The sequence below is a fragment of the Pteropus medius genome, unplaced genomic scaffold, assembly GCF_902729225.1.
Source record: "Pteropus medius unplaced genomic scaffold, Ma_sr-lr_union100, whole genome shotgun sequence".
Taxonomy (NCBI): domain Eukaryota; kingdom Metazoa; phylum Chordata; class Mammalia; order Chiroptera; family Pteropodidae; genus Pteropus; species Pteropus medius.
Genome location: NW_024342466.1, coordinates 2,391,579 through 2,410,779, shown reverse-complemented (window position 1 = coordinate 2,410,779; position 19,201 = coordinate 2,391,579). Strand labels below are relative to the sequence as shown.

The following is a 19,201-nucleotide window of genomic DNA, read 5'->3' as shown; positions in this document are numbered from 1 at the left end:
CTCCCTCCCTTCCTTCCATCCATCCATCCACCCACCCACTGCAGAGCATCCAGGCGAGGCCCCTGTGGGCGTATAAAGCCCTATCTGAGCACCAGGTAGCACTGGTCCAAATCTGTGTCATTGTTGTCCCCCGGCCTGGCGGGCAGGCATCCACCCGGCATGAGCCTTCTGGGCCGCCCGAGGGCGCTGGAGCTGCGGTGGGCAGAGGCGGCTACAGCTAAGTGTGTTTTCCCAAAGAGACCACTTCGCCCACAGTCTCACTTCATCGGCTTAGCAGCAGGCCCAGCCCCGGGACAGGTGGCAGGGAGGTGAGGCTCAGCCGCAGGGCTCTGCCCCTCCTTGCTCTGCCCCCCGGCCCGGGGGCAGGAGCCCTGCTCGGTGCATCGGGACATAGACCTGGTGATTATTTTTGTTCTCTCTGGACCCCGACAGCCTTGAGGAGACTCACGCCAAAGCACCAGGCAGCAGGGCCCAGACAGGGACTCTGTCTGCACAGCGGAGAGAGAGGCTGGGTGCGTGTGACCCGCCCGAGAGGTGTCCCCGCCCCCGCATTGACCATGAGCGGGGTCTCCCTGCCCCTGAGTCTCCCTCTCTGCTCGGGACACGGGTTAGAGCGATGGGGACCCGTCTATCCAGAAACGCGAAGGGCGTCCCACGTCCCCGAGGTGGGACAGAGGTGTCTCGACCACTCTCGATAGGAAGGTGGAGACAGAGAAAACCATTTGAGCAAGGAGGACGCTGACGCCGGGGGAGCCGTGTGCTCGGCTCCCACGGGCACACCTGGAACCGCGGACTGAGCGAGGATGGACACCTGCCGCGGGCTGCAGGACCAGCTCGCCCACCCGCCCTGCGGCTCCGCGGCGCCTGCGCGTCCAGGGTGGGGCCTCAGGAGAAGGCGCCGGCGCTCTGAGGCCTTGCTCGGGAGACCCCGGCGCCCCCCATCTCCCTACCCCGACCCCAGCTGCACGCGGTCTGGATTAGGCCCCCGCCCAGAAGGGTCTCAGAACGCTAATTACAATGATTTCTTTTCTTTGTGTGGAGACTTCTTTTGGGGGCGCGACTTCTCCAGCTCTTACGCTCTTCCCCGTGCCCTTTCTGGGGCGCAGGGTCCGCAGGCGCCGCAGAGCGAACGCAGCCCCTGGGACCTCTCTCCAGGGACCTGGGATCCGTCCCCGGAGCCGGAGCCGGAGCCGGGCTGGGAATCTGGGTTCTCGCCGCCCCGCAGCGCCACCTCCTGGCTCTCGGCGGTGACAGTTTTGAAATTGGTGTGTTCCAGGTGGCGTTGGCTCCCGGGGCTCTGGACCCTGGCTGGGCTAGACCCCTGGGACCTTTCGCTTAGCACAGACTCCTGAGCCTGCCCGGGGCCCCCACTAATCAGCACCTCCCTAGTCCTCGGGGCTCTCACGTGGCTGCAGTTTCGCTGTGAGCCGGCGACTTTGGGGTGGAGATTCTCTGGTGCTTTGGAGGGTGGCCTCTCCTGTGCTGCCTGTGGTTCCCACGCCTGAGCCCCGTGGAGGGGCCAGACCACGCTCCTCCCACTGCAGGAAGACCCCTCAGCCGGCTGCTGGGTGGCTGAGCGACATGGGGTATGGGATTTTTATGGGCTCCAGCCCCAGATAGAGATGACAGCCTCAAAGAAACGGCCTGGGAAAGAGCCCCCAAATATAGGGTGACAGTCCCTCCCGTGTCACCAGGGCACTCCTAGCCGAGTCTGTCTCAGCGTGGTTATCAGGAGGGACACTTTTATGGTTAAAAGTGCCCTGGTTTGGATGACTTATCATTTGCATCCCCCCAAGAAGCCCCGTCACCCTGGTCTGCTGTGCCAGGTGCTAAAAGCTGTTACAGGTGAGGGTGCCTCTCAGTGACCTTGGTCCTAGATTCAACACAGTGCTAAGATGCCTCAGAAACACCCGTGCCAGGCCCGTTGTGAGCTCGGACGCTCCAGGGGTGGCCTTGCCCAAATCTGCTCCTGCCTATCCACCTGGGTTTTGAGAGACACAAGACACATGTAAGGGACCAGCGGCTCGGCAGAGAGGCTGGGGCACGGTAAGGCCACCCTAACGCAAGGAGCTCGGCACCTGCTCTGGATGTCCTGGAGGCACTGGCCTTGGTCCGCCAGATGGAGGCCCCAGATGTGGGCCTGGTAGGCTGTCCCGGCTCAAATGCCTGGCCAGGCAGAGCCTGGGGCGCAGACGACAGGGATAAGGCATGTGCTCCCTGCAAACACGGCTCAATGATCTCCATTCAAGCTCAGGAGACTCTTTCAAACTCACTCCTTCCCCTAAAACAACCTCCTTGCAAGCACCGCACAGGTGGGCAATGAAGGTGAACTCCTACTCACCAAGGCCAGCCTGGGTTTCAAGTTCATCACAAATAGTCGATTTCACAATATTAAAACAATCGACTGAGTTATAATCAATTTCTCTACGTCCTCACAATCATCAGACGCACGGGGGATGTTGGTCGAAAGGAGAGTCTGGGCCGCAACCCCGCCTCCCACGAGGAAGGGCCTGCGGCCGTGGGGTGTGATCCTCAACAGCTTCTGGATCTGTGAGCCTTGGCTATGAGATCTCAGTTTGCTATGAAGCTCTGAAAAATGCAACTTCAGATGGTGGGGGTGTCAACATGAAGGACCCCAGGGGGCCGGGCCAGGGGTGCGGAAGTCTGCACCTCCCACGATGCCAAGCGCCGACCTCACAAACACACCAGAAACAGGGACAGACGGACGGGCGCTCACACACACATCCCAAAGGAATCTGCTTGGTCCTGAAACATTCAAACATGCTTGCGAACAACCCCCAGCCCCCAATTCCCTCCCCCAAAGGTCCCCCCCCCCTCCTCCCTCCCCGCCTCACCTCCACTTGGCAGCCGCTCGCAGAGGGACCGGATCACCTTGGCACTCCCAAACCGCTTGAAGCGGGCTCGCACGTGCCCGTAGTACCACCCCAGCGAGCCTGTCTTCACGACCCTGCAGAGAGACGGCGCTCAGGCCCATGGCACTGCCGTGGGCGAGACAGGTGTGCACTGGGCAAGACAGGTGTGCACGACAGCCACACACGCACGCCTGCCCGGCTTCAGCTACCCCTGCCAGAGAGACTTGTTGCCCTGAAAACAGCAGGGTCACGACCTCCAGGCCCCTGCCCACCTGGCCCGGTGGCAGGGGTCGCAAAGCCAGCCCTGCTGCTCTGGGCGGACGTGGCTGCAGCCTTTCCAGGCACTGCCTTTTGGGCGTCGCGAGGGGCCGGGAGGGCTGCAGGCAGTGGGCGCAGTGGGTCTCGTTCGGGGGCGGAGTCGGGGAGCCGCTCCGCCCCCCGAGTCCTTCTCAGTCTCGCCCTCCAACCCTCTCAGGAGCACGGCCGAAATAGGTCGGACATGCCGCTTCTGCAGCAGGCTTTCCGCGGGCGCGCGCGCACTTGGGGAGGGTCTCGCGTGCCCGAAACAGTGGCGCAAAGTAGGGCAGGGCACCCCCAGGCAGCCTGTGCCCCTGCAGCGCCAAGCCCAGCCCACTCTCTCCTGAGGGGCCCCACGGGTCCACACAGCGGGGGTCTGGGTGGGCTGGAATCCACACGCGCTGTCTTCATAGACACGAAATCGCATTTAAACATTTCTGCGACTGTTTACGACTGTACGTTTTCCCAGGCTGCACGCTCGTGGCTTTCATTTATTGCCAAAGGGCCACAAGCCACGAAAGTTCGGAACCCCAGGCTGGGGCAGTCCCCACCGCTGCCCGCACAACCTCCCGCAGCTCGGCGTAGCGGAAGCGGGGGTGGAGGAGGCCCCGAAGCCCATGCGCTCTCCCCAGCTCCGAGCCCGAGCGCTGGGCGTTTCAGAGCTCGGAGACGGGGCTCAGGTGCACGTAGCCGGGCGAGGGCGAGCGCGGGCGGGGGGTCATTAGCGTCCGGTGTCTAGTCTCCCTCAGGAAGGGAAGGGCAGGTGGCTCTGAGGAGTCCAGCAAGGACCGGGCAAGGTCCTGGGGGGTGGTAGATTGTCCGGGGACAGGGTTTCCAGAACTGACCTGTTCCCAGGGCGATTGTTTCAGAGGACGGAGAAGGGAGAAAAATCCGAGTGTTTCACGGCTGGTCCGGGTGACAGAGAAGGCAGAGAAAAGGCCCATTCAGACGGTGGGCGGGGTGGACGCTCTCCTCTGTGACCCCCAGCCAGCCACGTGCACTCTGCCACACCGGCCTGAGTTAGTGTCCCCAAGCCGAGGACAACACTAGGGAGGACGTCAGGCTGGCACGGGTCACCGTACCCTCTGTAGAGGGGGCACAGGGTCCCGGGGGCGAAGCCGGATGGCGTTTCCTTATCAAGCGGTCTCGGGTGTCTCCCAGCGGGGACCTGAGCCCCAGGCGTGTCGCCCCAGAGCATGGCTACAAAGGCCTGGCGGGGAGTGTCCAGAGCAGGAGACGCTGGCACCCGGAGTCCCGGGGAACCACCGTCCCCCTAGACCTTGAGTTTTCGGTAACACGGCTTCCTGGTGAACCCGCCAAATCAAACGACTGGGAAGCGTACCCCCAGATAATGAATGCGTTCCTTCGTTCTAGTTCAGGGAGTGTCTGCCCAACGAAACGGTTTAGTTTAGATGAGGTCAGAGGGATCCATTCTTAGTGACACAAATCAGACCGGCACCGGGTGCCACTGTCTTCTGAGGACTCCACACCTGTGGTTTCCGACGGGGACACCCCCGAGCCTTCGGACGATGGAGGAATTCTGGGATGCTTTGGGAGGCCGATGATGCTGGATTAAAGTGGCATCGACTGCACCTCACTGACCCCCCCACCCCAAGGAGTCATCAGAATACTCACGAAGACGGTCACAAAAATAGTTCTCTCATCTCAGCTTTGAAAACCAGTAAAAATGGCCAGCGTTTCTAGGAATCTAGGGGGCACTCCTCCCCCTCCCTCCCCTGCCCATGGTCTAGATAAAGCTGCATCCACAAGGTCCAGTCCGCACCAGTGGGAGGGGCCGCTCTCCTGAGTTCCCACTCCTGCTCTGCTGTATCAGCCACCCCTCCATGGGGCGAGACCTGCCCCGCATCCTCTCTCCAGGCTGCCCCGTATCCATGCAGCACAGCGGGAAGGAAGGGGAGGACGGGGGAAGCACCCTGATCCCGGAATGTCAGGTCCTAAGGGAGAGCCCAGGAGAGGCCACTCACCCATGCCAGGTGCAGAATGTGGGGGAAAGGAATATTGTACTCTGCTTCAGATTCTTGAAACCAGCGGTCCCCAACCTTTGTGGCACCAGAGACCGGTGCTCTTATGAGAATCTAAGGCCTGGTCATCTGAGGCGGAGCTGAGGCGGAGATGCCGGCCCTGGGGAGCGGCTGCACATGCTGACGAAGCTTCGCTCGCCTGCCTGCTGCTCACCTCCTGCTGTGTGGCCTGGATCCTAACAGGCTCTGGACCAGGACCGATCCGTGGCCTGGAGATTGGGGACCCTTGCTTTAAAACATAAGTTTCCTTCTTCACGGATGGGAGCAGGAAGGGAGGCAAGAGGACCCCACACTGGTCCAGCAGGGTGACACCGCCTGATGCCGCCAGCTGCAGGTACAGCAGCCCGACCTGGGGCTTCCAGCAGGAGCGGGTGAGTGGGGCCAGCGCAACCCACGCGCCAACACCTGTCCCCCAGATGTCACTCTGCTACGGGAGCATCAGCCAGCAAGTAAACGTGCACCCACAAGGTAAATCTCCCTCAGGAACAAACAGCCCCCGAATGGGATTCACCATCGGAAGCAGAAGAAGACTTGAAACCAGTCTGCCTGGGGTGCTGACTGGGGCATGAGACGGAGGAGCAGGAGATGACGGGAACCCCAGGCTGTTGGGAGGACCATGCTCACTGAGCCGAAGAACTGGCCGAGATAAAGACGGCGAGGAATCGAAACCGACCGCGGGGAGGAACACGGAAAACGGCAGACTTCCCACGTGGATGCTCAGGCCAGTGATTTGGAGGAGTGAGTTTCAAGGTGCGATCCGGGGGCCTCCGGAGGGACCATGAGGTCAGCGCCGTTCTCATGCTAACTCTAAGATGACACCTGCCTTTTTCACTTTGCAAAAGTGGGCGAGACCCCTGGGGCCTGAGCACGGACAGGGCAAAGGTCCGCCGTGCCCGTGGTCACTGTCCTGCACCGCAGAGCTCTGCGGCGTGTCCCTCATGAAAGAGTAAAACTGCTCGTGTTCTTAAACTTGACCCTTGTGCATCCGTCCCCTTAACTCTGCGAGGTGCCACAGCCGTCTTCATGAAAGGAGCCAGCAGCCGTGTGAGTTCCACTCTGAGCTAGAAAGTTTTCCCAGAAAATGTCGTTTTTACTGGGACGAACAACGGAGAGACAGAGTTGGGCATTTGCCAGACATTGTCTCACGAATGAGGTCAAGTTCGCTCTCATGGCCTGGAGAGACAGGGCTGGAGGGACGGAGACCAGGAGAGATGAGGGCAGTGGAGGAGGGAGCCGTGGGGAGCGGAGACGAATGGGGTCGAAGTATCAGGGGGATGTCCCCCGGACAGGAGCCCACCCCACGTCCTCCGCCACGCGACCTCCTGGGCACCCTGGGGCACCGACCTCGAGGGCTGTGACTGGAGGGGGCAGAGCAGACTGGAGGGTTGACGCCACCTGCTCTCGGGGGTTAGTGTCCCCGGCCTGAGGGAAGTGCAGAGTTGACGGGAGGGGGAGGTGACAGGTGCAGAGGGACAGAGAGCTGAGGGAGGGGGAGGTGACGGGTGCAGAGGGACAGAGTTGAGGCGGAGGGAAGAGGTCAGAGGTCAGACCTCGCGTCCTCCTCTCCCTGCTCTTGGCATGGAGTCTGGCGGGAATCACGGTGGACTTGTGCGAGAGTGCTGGGGACAGCCCAGACACCAGGTGACACGGCCCTGCAGGCACGGTGGTGGCCGCAGCACCAGGCCAGCAGCAGCTGGAAGAGGGCTGAGCCCGGCACAGGCTTCTGCTCTCCAGCACTTGCATTGGGGGAGGGGTGAACCCCTACCCTGGACCAGCAGGACAGCAGGGGTCCTGAGAGGCCCGGGGGGCTGGCGGGGGCTGCAGGTTGGTATGAAGAGGCCACAGCATGCGGAGTAGGCAGCCGGGGTCAGGGACCTCAGAGCTGGGTGCCCGCTGCGCCCAATGTCCACGAGTGGTGGCCCCATCCTGGAAGCCGACCTGAGCCTCCGCATCAGCAAGGGGCCAGGGGACAGTGTGTGGGGCCAAGACCCCACCAGCGCTGTTCCCTCCCAGCACCCGCCGCTGACCCGGCCGGAAGCAGGGCGAGGGATGGAAGACGGGACGAGGAGACTGAGCCACGAGAGGACACCCGAGGGGGCCGCGCGCGGGGGTGGCAATGACACGCGGGAGCGTTCCTGCTGCTCAGGGACTGGTGACGGACAGGTGGCAAGTGAGTGGCCTGTCCTCTGCGCGCGTGGCTGGCTGAGTGTTTTGGCCGTGCCTCAGAGGCGCTGCGCCCCGAGAACTCCCAGCCCCGTAGAAGGAGGAGCCGCCCGGATTGGCTGGGATGGGAAGGGGCGGCTGGTGAGTGGGCGGCGCGCAGACGTGTACACGCACACACACACGCGCGCACGCACACGCCGCAAGACACCATTACCACGCATTGCACACACACACATCGCATACACACACGCGGCACACACACGCCATTGTCATCGCTGGCACATTGACGCTTAATACGCCGCACACGCACAATACTTACGACACACATGCACACACGCACACAATAATGCAATAATACACACGACACACGCGGGCACAGCGTTTTCCGCCGAGGGCGGCAGGTAAAGCGCGGCTTCTGCCAGTGCCCTGACTATTGCCGGGCTCTACGAAAGCACGGCGAGGTTGGCACATCGCTGGGCTCGCAACGTGACGCCACAAGCGCCTGGGGGCGCTTTCCCCGGCGCCTGCGTTCGTCTTTCTGGTCCCGGCCCACAGAAGCTCACATTCCATGGCCGCCGCCAAAATCATGAGTTGAGGCACTGCAGGCTCCTTCCTGGGGCTGGGGGAGATCAGGATCCCGCTTTTCTCCAGTTTGGGCGCCTCAAGGCCCACTGGCCCTGGCTCCCTCATGCCTCCTTCTGCAGAGCCTGCAGCTGAGTCCCCAGGCCACGCCTGGTTCTCGTGTTCCTGGCCCCACCTCCTCCCCACCCCCGCCTCGTGGATGACACCAAGGCCACCCGACAGCTCCACAGTCTTCTCCCCAAGTCCGGTCATGATATAGCAGCTTCTGCTGCACCTGCAGCCTTAATCCCCCTTGGCCATGTGCTCTAACATTCTCACAGGTTTGGGGGATCAGGACGTGGACGTCTCTGGGGGTGCGTTATGCCGCCACAGTCCTGAGGGGAACGGGTGAGAGGGCCCCGAATATGGAACCCGCACCACGTGCCACTGCTGAGGAAACAGCTCGAGGACGAAGCCCAGGGGCCCGAGACATGAATCTCGAGTCTGACCCGAGGGGCGGACCAGAGCGCGCAAGAACCAACGAGTCACAGAAGGAAGAGACAAAGTCATTCAAAGAGAAGTGACCCAAATCAATAGAACTGCCGCAGGCGGTCGCTAGAAGACTGTGATCAAAGAGCCGGTAGGTGGCTCTGAGGCCCTGACCCTCCGGGCAAGCAGCAGGGTCACGGCGAGGGACGGTGACTTGCCAAAGTTCTGTGAGGCCCTCTGAGGATGACCAAATGCTGATGAGCACGGCGGAGGAGGTCCACGGCGACGTGCGCACTGCAGGCCACTGAGCGCCTCGCGGGACCCTCCTGCGTGGTCTCGGGCCAGCTGGCTTCCTGTTCCGGCCCCTGCGTTTTCAGCCCTGGAGCTGTGTCTGCGGTGCCAAGTGTCCCGGCTTGGGGTGACTTCAAAGTCCTTGTTGTTGTTATTTTTGAGGTGAGCTGTGGTCCTCCCAGGTGCCTCACTGGGAGACCTGTCACACATGATCTCAGGAATTCTGGTCTGTTTGCAGAAATTGCGAATCCGTGTCACCGCCCGTTTGTCTTTCCGGGTTAGGCTCCCAGGACTAATATTTGATTTGTGGGCTGTGCCCCCTAAAACAGGGCGTTCTTTAGGTGCCAGGCAGTCCTCGCCCAGGGGCACGAGTCACCAGCCCTGCGGTGCCATTCCTCTGGGATTCAGAAAACCCAGTAATTTCCCCCGAGAGGACCCCTCCCTCAGTCATGTGGGACGCAGTCACTGAGGGGACTTCAGACGAGCACAGGAGAGGCCGTGCACCAGTCAGCAAGGAATGCGGACCCCAAAACATTAGGGGGAGCCTTGTCCCTTCTCTGAGCCGTGCACGGGGCCATCGGTCCGGGCTCTGGGTGACCACAGAGGGAGGGACTCAGGAGCCTGGGGCTGTTGACCGGATGGCCCCTTGGAGAAGGTTAGAGTTGGTGCTCCTTTGTATTTACGTGGCATTCGAAAATAGACACGTGATTATCTTTTCTGTAGTTGAAACCTTTTTAATGCCCAAGTAACGTGAATGAACATGGAACACGGAGAAGAGAAATAATACAAAGCAGCACATGGCAAGACCGTCCAGCCCACTCCCAGGTCCCTGGGCTCACAGCCGCCTCCAGGGAGAGATTCTGTCTGCCTGGGCTAAGTCAAGGGCCAAGTGGCCTCCCCCTTCCTTCTCCTAGATTCTAAATGGCCTGCGAGGGGGCCTGCCACTCAGGAGCTAGACCCTCTCCCCCCCGGGGAATTCCTCCCACAGACGAGGCCAACACTGTTGGTGGTCCTGGCCCCTGGAATAAACACTCCTATTTGCAAGGCCCCGGGCGCCGGCTCACGGTGGAGCACGGGCAAGACCCTCCCGGCTCTGCAGTTTCACCCATGGGGCCGTATCCGTGTCCCCACGGGGCTGCGAATGTCTTCAGCACAGGCTTGGGGTGGCGGGGCGCAGGCCTGGCCCGGGGGTCGGAGGCTCTAGTGCCTTGGAGACAGTCTGCTCAGGTGGGTGTTGGTGAGGCCAGTCACACAGCCTCGTGGCCTTCAGAGGGACCTGGCAGCTCACGTGCCTCGTGCCTCCACAGAGGAGACTCGAAGGCGTGGGGGTCTGGCGATGTCAGCAGGCGCTGGCCTTCAACAGTGCTTTACTGCGGACCGATGCTCACGCTCGGGGAGAAAGCCACCTGATACACGTCTCCGCTGTCTTTGTAAATATGAGGAGAAACATTTTATTTTTTTTTCTCGGTTTGACTGTTTTCCAATGGGCATACTTGGTGAATTGGTTCCTCAGCAAACTGCCTCTTGGCAAGTTCGCTGCCGGTGACCCGACCTCGAGCCCACGTCCCGTGTCCCTGTACGCAGGGCAGGGACTGATTCCCAGGCGGCCAGCGTGTCCGTTTCTTGGTTTCACGATTTTGCCCCTGAGAACCGTGTCCGTCGATGACCGCGCAGCTTTCTCGAGCTGGGCCGTCCATTCGGTGTCCTTCTGGAGTACGGCAAAGACGTCCAGAAAATTCCTGAACCGCTAAGGTGGTTTCGGCCGCCACCCGCCCAGCAGCCACTGGAGGACCAGCTTCTGCCTTCGGCCTACGGTCGGCTCACAGGTGAGGGAATCGGAAACTGGGGGCGAATGTGAGGGGCCCCCAGGAGATCGTGGAGAAAGTCGGGGACGGCTGCAGAGCACGGATGTGGTGGGGCCAGGAGGCGGACGGTCCCTTGCGTCGAGCCTGGCTGAATGCGCAATGAACGCGGAGAGGACACGGCGGGGGAGGAGGCTCCTTGTCTTAACGATCACCTTCGGCTTCATCACCGGCCGCTGCTGTTAGCCACCTGCTCCGCGGAACCAATTTTGGCGCCAAGAGCCCAGAGTCTTCAGCGTCGGCTCGTTTCGGCCGTGCCCTTTCTGAGTCCCGTCATGCCCGACCCTCGCACCTCAAGGCCACGAGCCTGAGCCCTGGGGGTCACGGGGACACTGAGGGAAAAGCTTCTCACAGGCAGAGGCAGCTTTGCCTTTTGTTGCGAAGTTAAAACAACAGAGATAAACGCGATAAAACGATAAAAAAACACAGAAAGCCCTGCGCTCAGCCCCCGCTGTCCACGCCACGACTCTTCCGACGTCTCGCCACTCACGGGCCTGCTCAGGTCACGGGACGCCACTCGGGCTTCAGGATTCTCGACTTAGACGTGCGTCGAGGTGACGCGCACCTCCGCGTGCTCCCCCTTCCGGTGCGACCCAGCACCCCACCATCTTTACTTCGCACGTCCCACCTCTCCCCGCTTGACGGGCGGGCGTTGCCGAACCCCCACATCACACGGGGGCCGTGGAGACACAGCAGACGGCCAGGCCCCGCCCCTCCTCCGGCCCGTTCTGAGCGGACCGTCTTGGGCGCTTCTGGATGAGGTCACGCTGACAGTGGCCGACTGGCCTGCGGGCCTGGCTGGAGCACAGACTGTCCTCAGGACAGGGGGCGCCGCCATCCGTGTCTTTCCCAGACACCTCCGGCCCCGGCGGCACTGCGCAGTTGCCCGGGTGGGTCTCCCCTTCACGGTGTGAGGAGACTAAGGGACTGAAGGGTGTCAGCAGGCTGTCACCCCGTGCGAGACGCACGCGAGCGTTCCCGCGCACCCCGCCTCGGCCGCGTGTCCCCACGAGGGCGGGGCTAGCCACCTCGAGGGTCTGGGGACGGAACGCCCCAGGGGGTCCCCCCTCCGCTCCCTGGAGAGCCAGTTCCCCTCCCTTCCGATTAATCTGCATTGCTCCGTACATTGAAAATAAAAGCCAACAGCGAGTGGGGGGCTGCCGGGATGTGGGTCTGAGCCATCCCCTGGGAAGAAGGTTCCACCGGGAAGGAAGGCCAGGCTGGCTTTGTCCCCAAGAGCATCCTGGCCCTGGGCCCACCGCAGAGCCCGGACCGGGGTTGAGGCGGAGGGAGCTGCTCCGGGCACAACAGCAAAGTGAGAGACATTGGCGTTCCACAGAGTGGGTGGGAGCTTGGAACGCGAGGGGAGCGGGGCTCAGAGGCAGAGAGAGGGGGACGCAGGACAGGGCCAGGAGGCCTTGCCCCTGTGACGCGCGGCAGGCGGCTTTGGCCCGCAGCCTCTTGCTGGCCAGGGCCCCGCTCAGCACTTGGGAGTCGGCCCAGGCCTGCTGTGGGCTCCTGACCTGGGGTCTGAGCAGCTGAGTGAGGCGCCGGTGTCCCCAGAGGCCAGCGGGGTGAAAGTAGCTTCATGACAAATACCCAGGGGGTTGCATGGTGGCCCAAGGCTAGACGGAAAGTGGGGGGTGCCCAGAGAGGCAGCTGGGAGCGGGGTTCGCTGACCCAGGCCCCACTAACACTGGAGACGCTGGGCTGAGCCACGCTCGTCCTCCCAACGACTAGTCCGTGTGTCACAGACTCTGTCCGTTCCATGTCGGGACCCAGAGGCCCCCTCACCGCTCGTCCTCTGTCCCCTGGTCCTTCCCCTCCTGTCTCCCCTCCCGTGTGGTCTCCTCCAGCCCCACGGCTTTACATACTGGGGTCACCGTCACCATCTACGTCCGGTTCCCCAAACTCGTGGCGTCACCTTCCTCAACAACAGGGACGGCATAGGCGTGATCTACGTTAAGGGTCTTGAGACGAGAGGAGTCCCGCGTGATCCGGGTGATCCCGGCGCCATCACGAGGTCCGTACCAGGGGACAGGGGTTGGGGAGTCGGAGGGAAAGGGGGCCGGCGGAGGGGCCAGGAGCCAGGAACGCGGCCGCGTCTAGAAGCTGGGACAGGCGAGAGACAGGTTCTCCCTGGGGGACCCGGCCGACACCTTGCTTTCAGGACTTCCGACCGCCCGAGCGGGGTGAGGGGGTTGTGTCACCCGTTGGTAGCAATTACGGCAGCTCTGGGGCCAGGTACTAATACCACCTGCGTGGCGGAAACCCCCACAGCCACGTCCCTTCTGAGCGCCAGCCCAGGGTGTGGGGAGCCCACTTGTCCAAACCAACGTGTCCAAGCTGCTTCCTGCCCCTCCCCAGGAGAGGGGACAGGGGACCACGCCGTTACTCAGGCCCTGACCTTGGAGTCACCTTGACTCTTCCCATGCTCCCACCCCCACCCAAAAGCGCGGGCTCGGCCATCTGACCCCTTCTCAGTAGCCCACAGCTCGCACAGTGGCCATTCCCTGCTCGAAGGGACTCTGAGAAGCCCCTCGGCCTGCGCGGTCCACCGGGACCCACGCGACCTGCAGCCCCTTCCGACCCCGACCCCGTCCCTGCTCTGCCTGGGGCCCCCTCCGGCCTTCTCCGGCTACGGCCCTCCCCGCCTCCGGCCTCTGCTCAGACGCCTCCTTCTCAACAGGCCCGCAACCCACACAGACACCGAGAAGAGGCGACAAGGAGCCTAGTGGGAACTGGACCTCGGCGGTCCGCGGACGAGCCTGGTCCGGGGAGGGGTGATGATGCCCGCGGGGCTCAGCTCAGGGACAGCGAGAGGGGTGCAGAGCGTGCCGGGGCGTCCGGGAGACGAGGGTGCCGACACACCCCGAGGGGAAGGCGGAAGGTCGGCCTCATTCGGGGTGTTTCGGAGCGGAGCGAGGCCCCCCCCGGAGTACCTTTAGCTCTTCTAGTCGTGCAATGTTGTGGCCGAAGCATGACCCGGCTCAGCAGGCGAGGTCACCCCGGGAGCCAGACCAAGTTGCAACCACACCGTCCGGGGACACCGGGAAGTCGGGCTGGAAGGCGGGTCCCCTCCGCTTAACCAGCAGGGGACCGAAGGCGGAACGGTGGCCAGCGCCGGCCTCCACGGGATGTCCTCACCCGCACTTCCGGCCGCTCGGCCGCCCAGCGAGCCCCGAGGGGACAGCCCCTCAGGGGCCCACTTACCGCAGCCTTTCCTCCTCCTTCCGTCTGAGCTCCAGGTCCCGCCGAACCACTTCCCAGACGTGCTGGGCCTCTTCGTCCGTGAGCCTGGAGAGATCCAGCTTCTTCCCCATCTCTGCGTCTCGTCACAGTCACACCTGGAACGTCACAGACGGCAGTGGTCAGCTGACGCACGGCGCACGACCCAGCACGGAGGGCACCGACGTCCTGGGCAGCTTGTCCTGCCCGGGTTAAACAGGTTACGAGAACAGGCCGGTGCGTGTCTGGACATCTGGATGGTTTAAATAAATGAACCCTAATTTCAAAGGGACCCCTTCCCGGCCCCTGGGCCTCACACGCTTAGCCGCAGGTCCCTTATTCTCTCTCCATTGTGAAATGTGTCGGCGATGTTGGCATCATGGGGCACGCCCCCGTCCCCTGTCTTAGGGACCCCGAAGGGAAGTGTGCTCCTGGAGACATGGTCCATCCACTGGGCTTGTCACCTGAGAACCCCTGGGGAAGGGAGCAGCTCTGCCCTGGGAGGACCGGTCCCACTGTGGGTGACTCAAAGTGTCAAACCGCTGTGTGACTTCCGCGTCTTCACTGAGGACTGAGATCCGTCTTCTCAGGAACACCCGGGGGGGCGGAACAACCCATCCTCTCCCACTGGGAGGCCTTCGAGCCAAGCGAAAGACTCATCGGGCTTCTGAGTTCTGGGGGCGCCCCCCTTCACGGTGCTGACCGTTCGAAAGAGCTCACTGCAGAATTCCTAAGGAAACCACGTGCTTCGTGCTAGAAACGTACTTCCGTTTTTCGCATGCGAGGTTAATTACGAAAAGTGACGTTTCCTGAGCAGCACTCAGACACCATTTAGGATGACAATTTCCACGGAGATCCCATGGCTGCCAACTGGCTCGCGCCTTAAAATTGGTAAAAAAGTAACTTCTTAGATGTTTCGCGCCGGCCGGCCACCCCGTGCCCAGTGTGGCCTGTGGACGGTGTCCGGCGGGCAAGGAGGGGACGGGACCCTGAGGTGCCAGAACCAGGCAGACTGTCCTCGTTATAGCTGACTTGAGATTTTGGACAAGAAAATGTTAAAACGAAAATGGGTTCGTGATGCTCCCTTGGAGCACAGAGTTTCTGTTTTTTAAAAAACTGAAACAAAGAGTTATTTGATGGATAACTGAGGTTTATTCATTTTTTTTTTTTTACCATTAAAAAAACTATTGTATCCTAAGACGCGTATTCACTGAGACTCTATTTTCGGAGCAGACGGATGCGCCGTGACCGTCAGCTGAGCCGTGACCCCCCGTCCCCAACTCACGCAGAAGTCAGGACTCCGGCCTCGCCTCAGGGGACGTGGATCCTGAGGCGGGAGCGGGGAAAAGCCAGACAGCAGGAGCGAAGTGTCCTTTTCCCGCCGTGAGGGGTGACTCTTACGGCACGGCGCGCGGCCAGGCAGTGGACGGGTGGAAAGGTCCCCGGCGAACCAGAACCGCGGCCGGAGGCTGCTCGCTGCACAGGGGACTCGGCCCGCCTCGGCCTTTCAGGCCCCCCCCCCACCCCCCGTGAGGCTGGCCAGAAATGGCTGAGAGGTGACCCCGAGGCCAGAGGCAGAGGGAGGCAGACAGTGCCACCGCATCCACAGGAACTGTGGCATCGCGCTCGGTGCCACCTGGGAGGCTCCTGCGACGAGCTGTGTTTAATAAAGCCAGGGACAATGCAGCATAGATGCCGGACACGCATCTCACGGCGTGAGCCAAGGTCGGGCTGCTGCTGCCTCACGGGCCCTTACCTGGAAAATGTTACCTAAGTGTTTACTTTAGCTCTGGCCCAACTCTGGGGCGGCGGGGGCAGGAGGCACGGGGGGCGGGGGAGAGCCACCCCAGATTTCAACCCCGCCGGCCTCGAGAGGCTGTGCCATGTGGCAGGGAGGCCGTACCTCTCAGGACGGCCAGGGGTGGAGAGCCAATGGCCACGACAGGGGTCTTTATCTACTGTGACCAAACCTTCCCATTTAGTGAATTAACGAAATGCTGACAGCTTCAAAAACTCTCTTTTCAAAATACTCTTAAGTCAAATGAGGAATATGTGTGACTTCAGCATTTAAAATGCACAAACCAAAGTGACTGGCATTTTGGGGACCTGTTGCTGGCAACCCCCGCACCTCTGGTTCACCTCAGGCTGGTGACTGGTGGGGGACACCTGGAGGGCGGTAGAAGGGACAGCCCTCTGCCAGGCACAGCCACGTCATGGGACCCACGTGGGCTCACGGAGGGGACAGCCTTCCAGCCAGTCATCTCTCCCATTGCTCCCCGCTTGGCTGCCCCCCGAGACCCCAGTCTCCACCTGGTACCCCTCACCCACAACAGTCAAGGGGGACACGGGGAGAGGACATGATGGACGCGCAGAGGGCGCCCGCCATGGCCTGGGGACGCCGCCCGGGGCGTGTGGGCAGGCGACTCCTGCTTCATTTCTGTGCAGATAAGTCCCAGTCACGAGGCCCCGGAAGGAAGCAGAGTCTGCTCCGCCACGCAGACGCAGTCACACTTCTGACATTCGAGACCGTCAACCTTCCTCGGTCATTTAACGATGGGGGAACAGGAGGGCGACACAGAAGTCAAGAGGGCGACGCGGAAGTTAACGAGCTGGAGAGAGACCGCAGACCTGGTTTTAGGAAATGAGCGTCCTGGACCCAGATGGCTGAATTTCAGTGGTGTGTCATCTTTAACCGTTAAAGATGTGAGTTCAGATTTCGGCCAAATGATAGGGAAGTCTTGGCTTGACCACATCTTGAGCTGGCCGCCCCCTGAGGCTTGGGACAATGGTGATGATGAGCAGCCACCCAGCCTGAGCAGATAAAACTGGAAAGCGGTCCAAGTTCCTTACTGAACAGTGGCAGGAATGCTGGCTGACTCAGAACCAAGGTGTCAGGTGCTCTTGCTGCTGGTAAAGGTGCCGCCCCTTCCTGAGGGGGGTGGGGAGGCGGCGGTGCCCGCTGTGGGCCCTCTGCGTTAACCCTTCGTGGCTGTTCCGCAAACGCTGCCCTCCCGCCGGCCTGTGCTGTCACGTCTGTGGGCCAGGCCTGCTGCCGGTGGGTAGGAACCAACCCCGGGCTGTTGTCAGCTGCAACCTGAGCACCTTTCCGTGGGAAGCCCCGCCCCCCGCAGACGCACCAGACACACCTGCGGCGCAGGGAGACACAGACGCTGTGAAGCGGTTCCCTGGTGCGCGCGCTGCGGCTTCCCCACCCGCGGCCCATTCTCTCTGCTCCCGCATGGCAGGGCCGAGGCCTCAGTGCCAGTCTGCAGAGCAAGGTTGGGCCCAGGTGAGCTGGCTCTTTGTCCCAGTTCAGCCACCAGCTGGCCCTGTGCCCTGGGCAAGTTCCGTGGGTCTCGGCTTTCCCATCGGTACCACGGACAACGGCCAGGGTCTGTGGCCTCTCTGGCCCTCTCCAGCCCTGTATGACCTGAGGACGTTAAAATCGAAGGGGGGCGGTACAAGGTGGGGAGAGGGGGAGCTCCCCCTCCAGGAGTTGCCTCTGCCAAGAACAAGACAGCCACTCCCAGAGGGCTGACCAACCACAGGGGCTGGGGCTCACGTGAGCCGTCAGCACATTGCCATCCAAGGGCCCTGAAGTCACCTTTCTCATTAGCTTATTCTCCTCCCCCACCCCCTGACCAATCCTCCCACCAGACCCACTGAGCTGGCTGTAATTTTTCAGTCACTAATGCCTTAATCAGTACAACCACTGACTGCTCATGTGTGTGCCTGGCACTGCCCTGGCCCGTGTGCCAATGTCGCTGCTCAGCCCCCCATGGTCTGCAAGCACTGGCTCTCTCCCTGGACTTCGTAGCCGTGGGCACGCTAGCCCTTGCAGCTGGTGAGCCGCTGGAGGCCTCACTGCCCCCTTTAGCGTTTAAGATTTGGAAAAAAAAAAAAAAACAAACCACTTGAAAGAAAATATAAAACATAAAGGAAGTGGGTTTTTCACTGGTTAGATCTGAGCCTATGGACCCTTTGGGGATGTTAAGGGAGTTTGGCTCAGCGGGAACTGGAGCCAGGGCCCACCCTAGGGCGCCCACTCCCACGGTCCTTCCCACTTTTCTGCAAGGAGGTGGGTGGGCGAGGATGAGGCCTGGCAGCAAACATGATTCCAATGAACCCGGGGCTTCTGGAGGCCAGGGAAAGGCTGGGACACCTGCTCCTCTTCCACGACATCCTCCGGGCTCTGTCCCAAAGATTGGCACGTTAGCCTGGGAGAAGGTCTCTCCCCAAAGGGACTCACTCCCGTCTCCAGAGCTTCCAGCCAGAGTGAGAATCCTCTGTATCCGCAGGGCCGGCCCCTCGGCCGGCCGCAGACTCACAGCAGGGCGTGGAGGTCGCTTGGGGCGTTTTCACATCAGCAGAGCTGCACGCATCAGCGGGGACCCTCCCTGAGCCTGGGTCCCCTGTCCTGGGCTCCACCAGGGCCCTGCCGTTCCCCCTTCTCCTGGCACTCACCGTCTCCTTCCCGGGGCGTGGACGAGGCAGGGCGTCGGGTCAGGGAGCACGGGGGCCAGCAGGGCGCAGGGCGCACAGGAGGCGGCCAGCAGCGTGTCTGGCTGCAGCGGGCAGGCAGTGGGCGAGGTCTGGGTGCCGCCCGCCCCCGTCACATGGGCTGCGGCTCGTCCCGCCCAGTTCTGCGAGCGCGGGCACCTCCGGGTGCCCGACCAGGAGGAGGGCGGGACGGGCACCCTCGGAAGCCGCGCGGGAGGCGCGGGTGCCGGCGAGGATCTGCGGCAGCACCGCGACACCCGCGCGCCTGTTCGCACGCGCTGTCCCGTTAGTTCCCGTCCCAGCTCCGCAGGGAGAACGCAATTTCACTTGGGCTTTACAGAAGGGGAGACCGAGGCATGGAAAAGAGCCTTAGCCGAAGCCACCGACAGCGCGTGGGAACGCCAGCTGGGAGGCGGGGCGTTCGGCCCCGGGCTTCTTTGCGCACTTCGCGCGCCCCTCACCGCCTTCCGTCCCGCTTGGCATCAAAAGCCCCAGAACTGGGAAGCCGACAGCCCAGGCCGCCCCGCGGCGGGAGGGCGCCAAGGCCCCGCTCCCAGGGGAAGTCCTGCGGGGCACAGAGCCAGAGCTCTCCTCGCGTCAAGATCCGTGCGCTCACAGGACGGGGCGCACGCGGGGCCGCGGCGCGGGGTCTGGGGGCCTCCTCCCGCTGTGCCGCCGCTCCCGGGCGCTTCAAACCCAGCGGGTCCCAGGCGCGGCCACCAGCCCCAAGCTCCCCGAGCGGCTGGACGGGCACAGTTCCCGTGGACTCCCCTCTTCCCTCTCCCCGAGGGATCTGGACACACGAAGGCGCACTCCCCCCTCCCTCTCACTTACCATTTAAAAAGATCAAACAAAAAATTCGTTCTTTCTCTATGAAACTTTGAAACTACTTCTA

At 62.2% G+C, this 19,201-nt stretch overlaps 1 protein-coding gene across 2 annotated transcripts in view; it reads right to left on the bottom strand.

Moving 5' to 3' along the window:
- Nucleotides 1–18,377, bottom strand: part of MLPH (melanophilin) — a 36,057-nt gene extending 17,680 nt beyond the window's left edge. For both annotated transcript variants that reach the window (XM_039860351.1, XM_039860343.1), the window contains exons 1-3: nt 18,271–18,377; nt 13,792–13,925; nt 2,856–2,968 (exon numbers count right to left, since the gene is read on the bottom strand). In XM_039860351.1, coding sequence (XP_039716285.1) covers nt 2,856–2,968; nt 13,792–13,901 — 223 coding nt within the window. In that variant the 5' untranslated portion in view covers nt 13,902–13,925; nt 18,271–18,377. The remainder of the gene's footprint in view (nt 1–2,855; nt 2,969–13,791; nt 13,926–18,270) is intronic.
- Between the last annotated feature and the right edge of the window lie 824 nt (nt 18,378–19,201).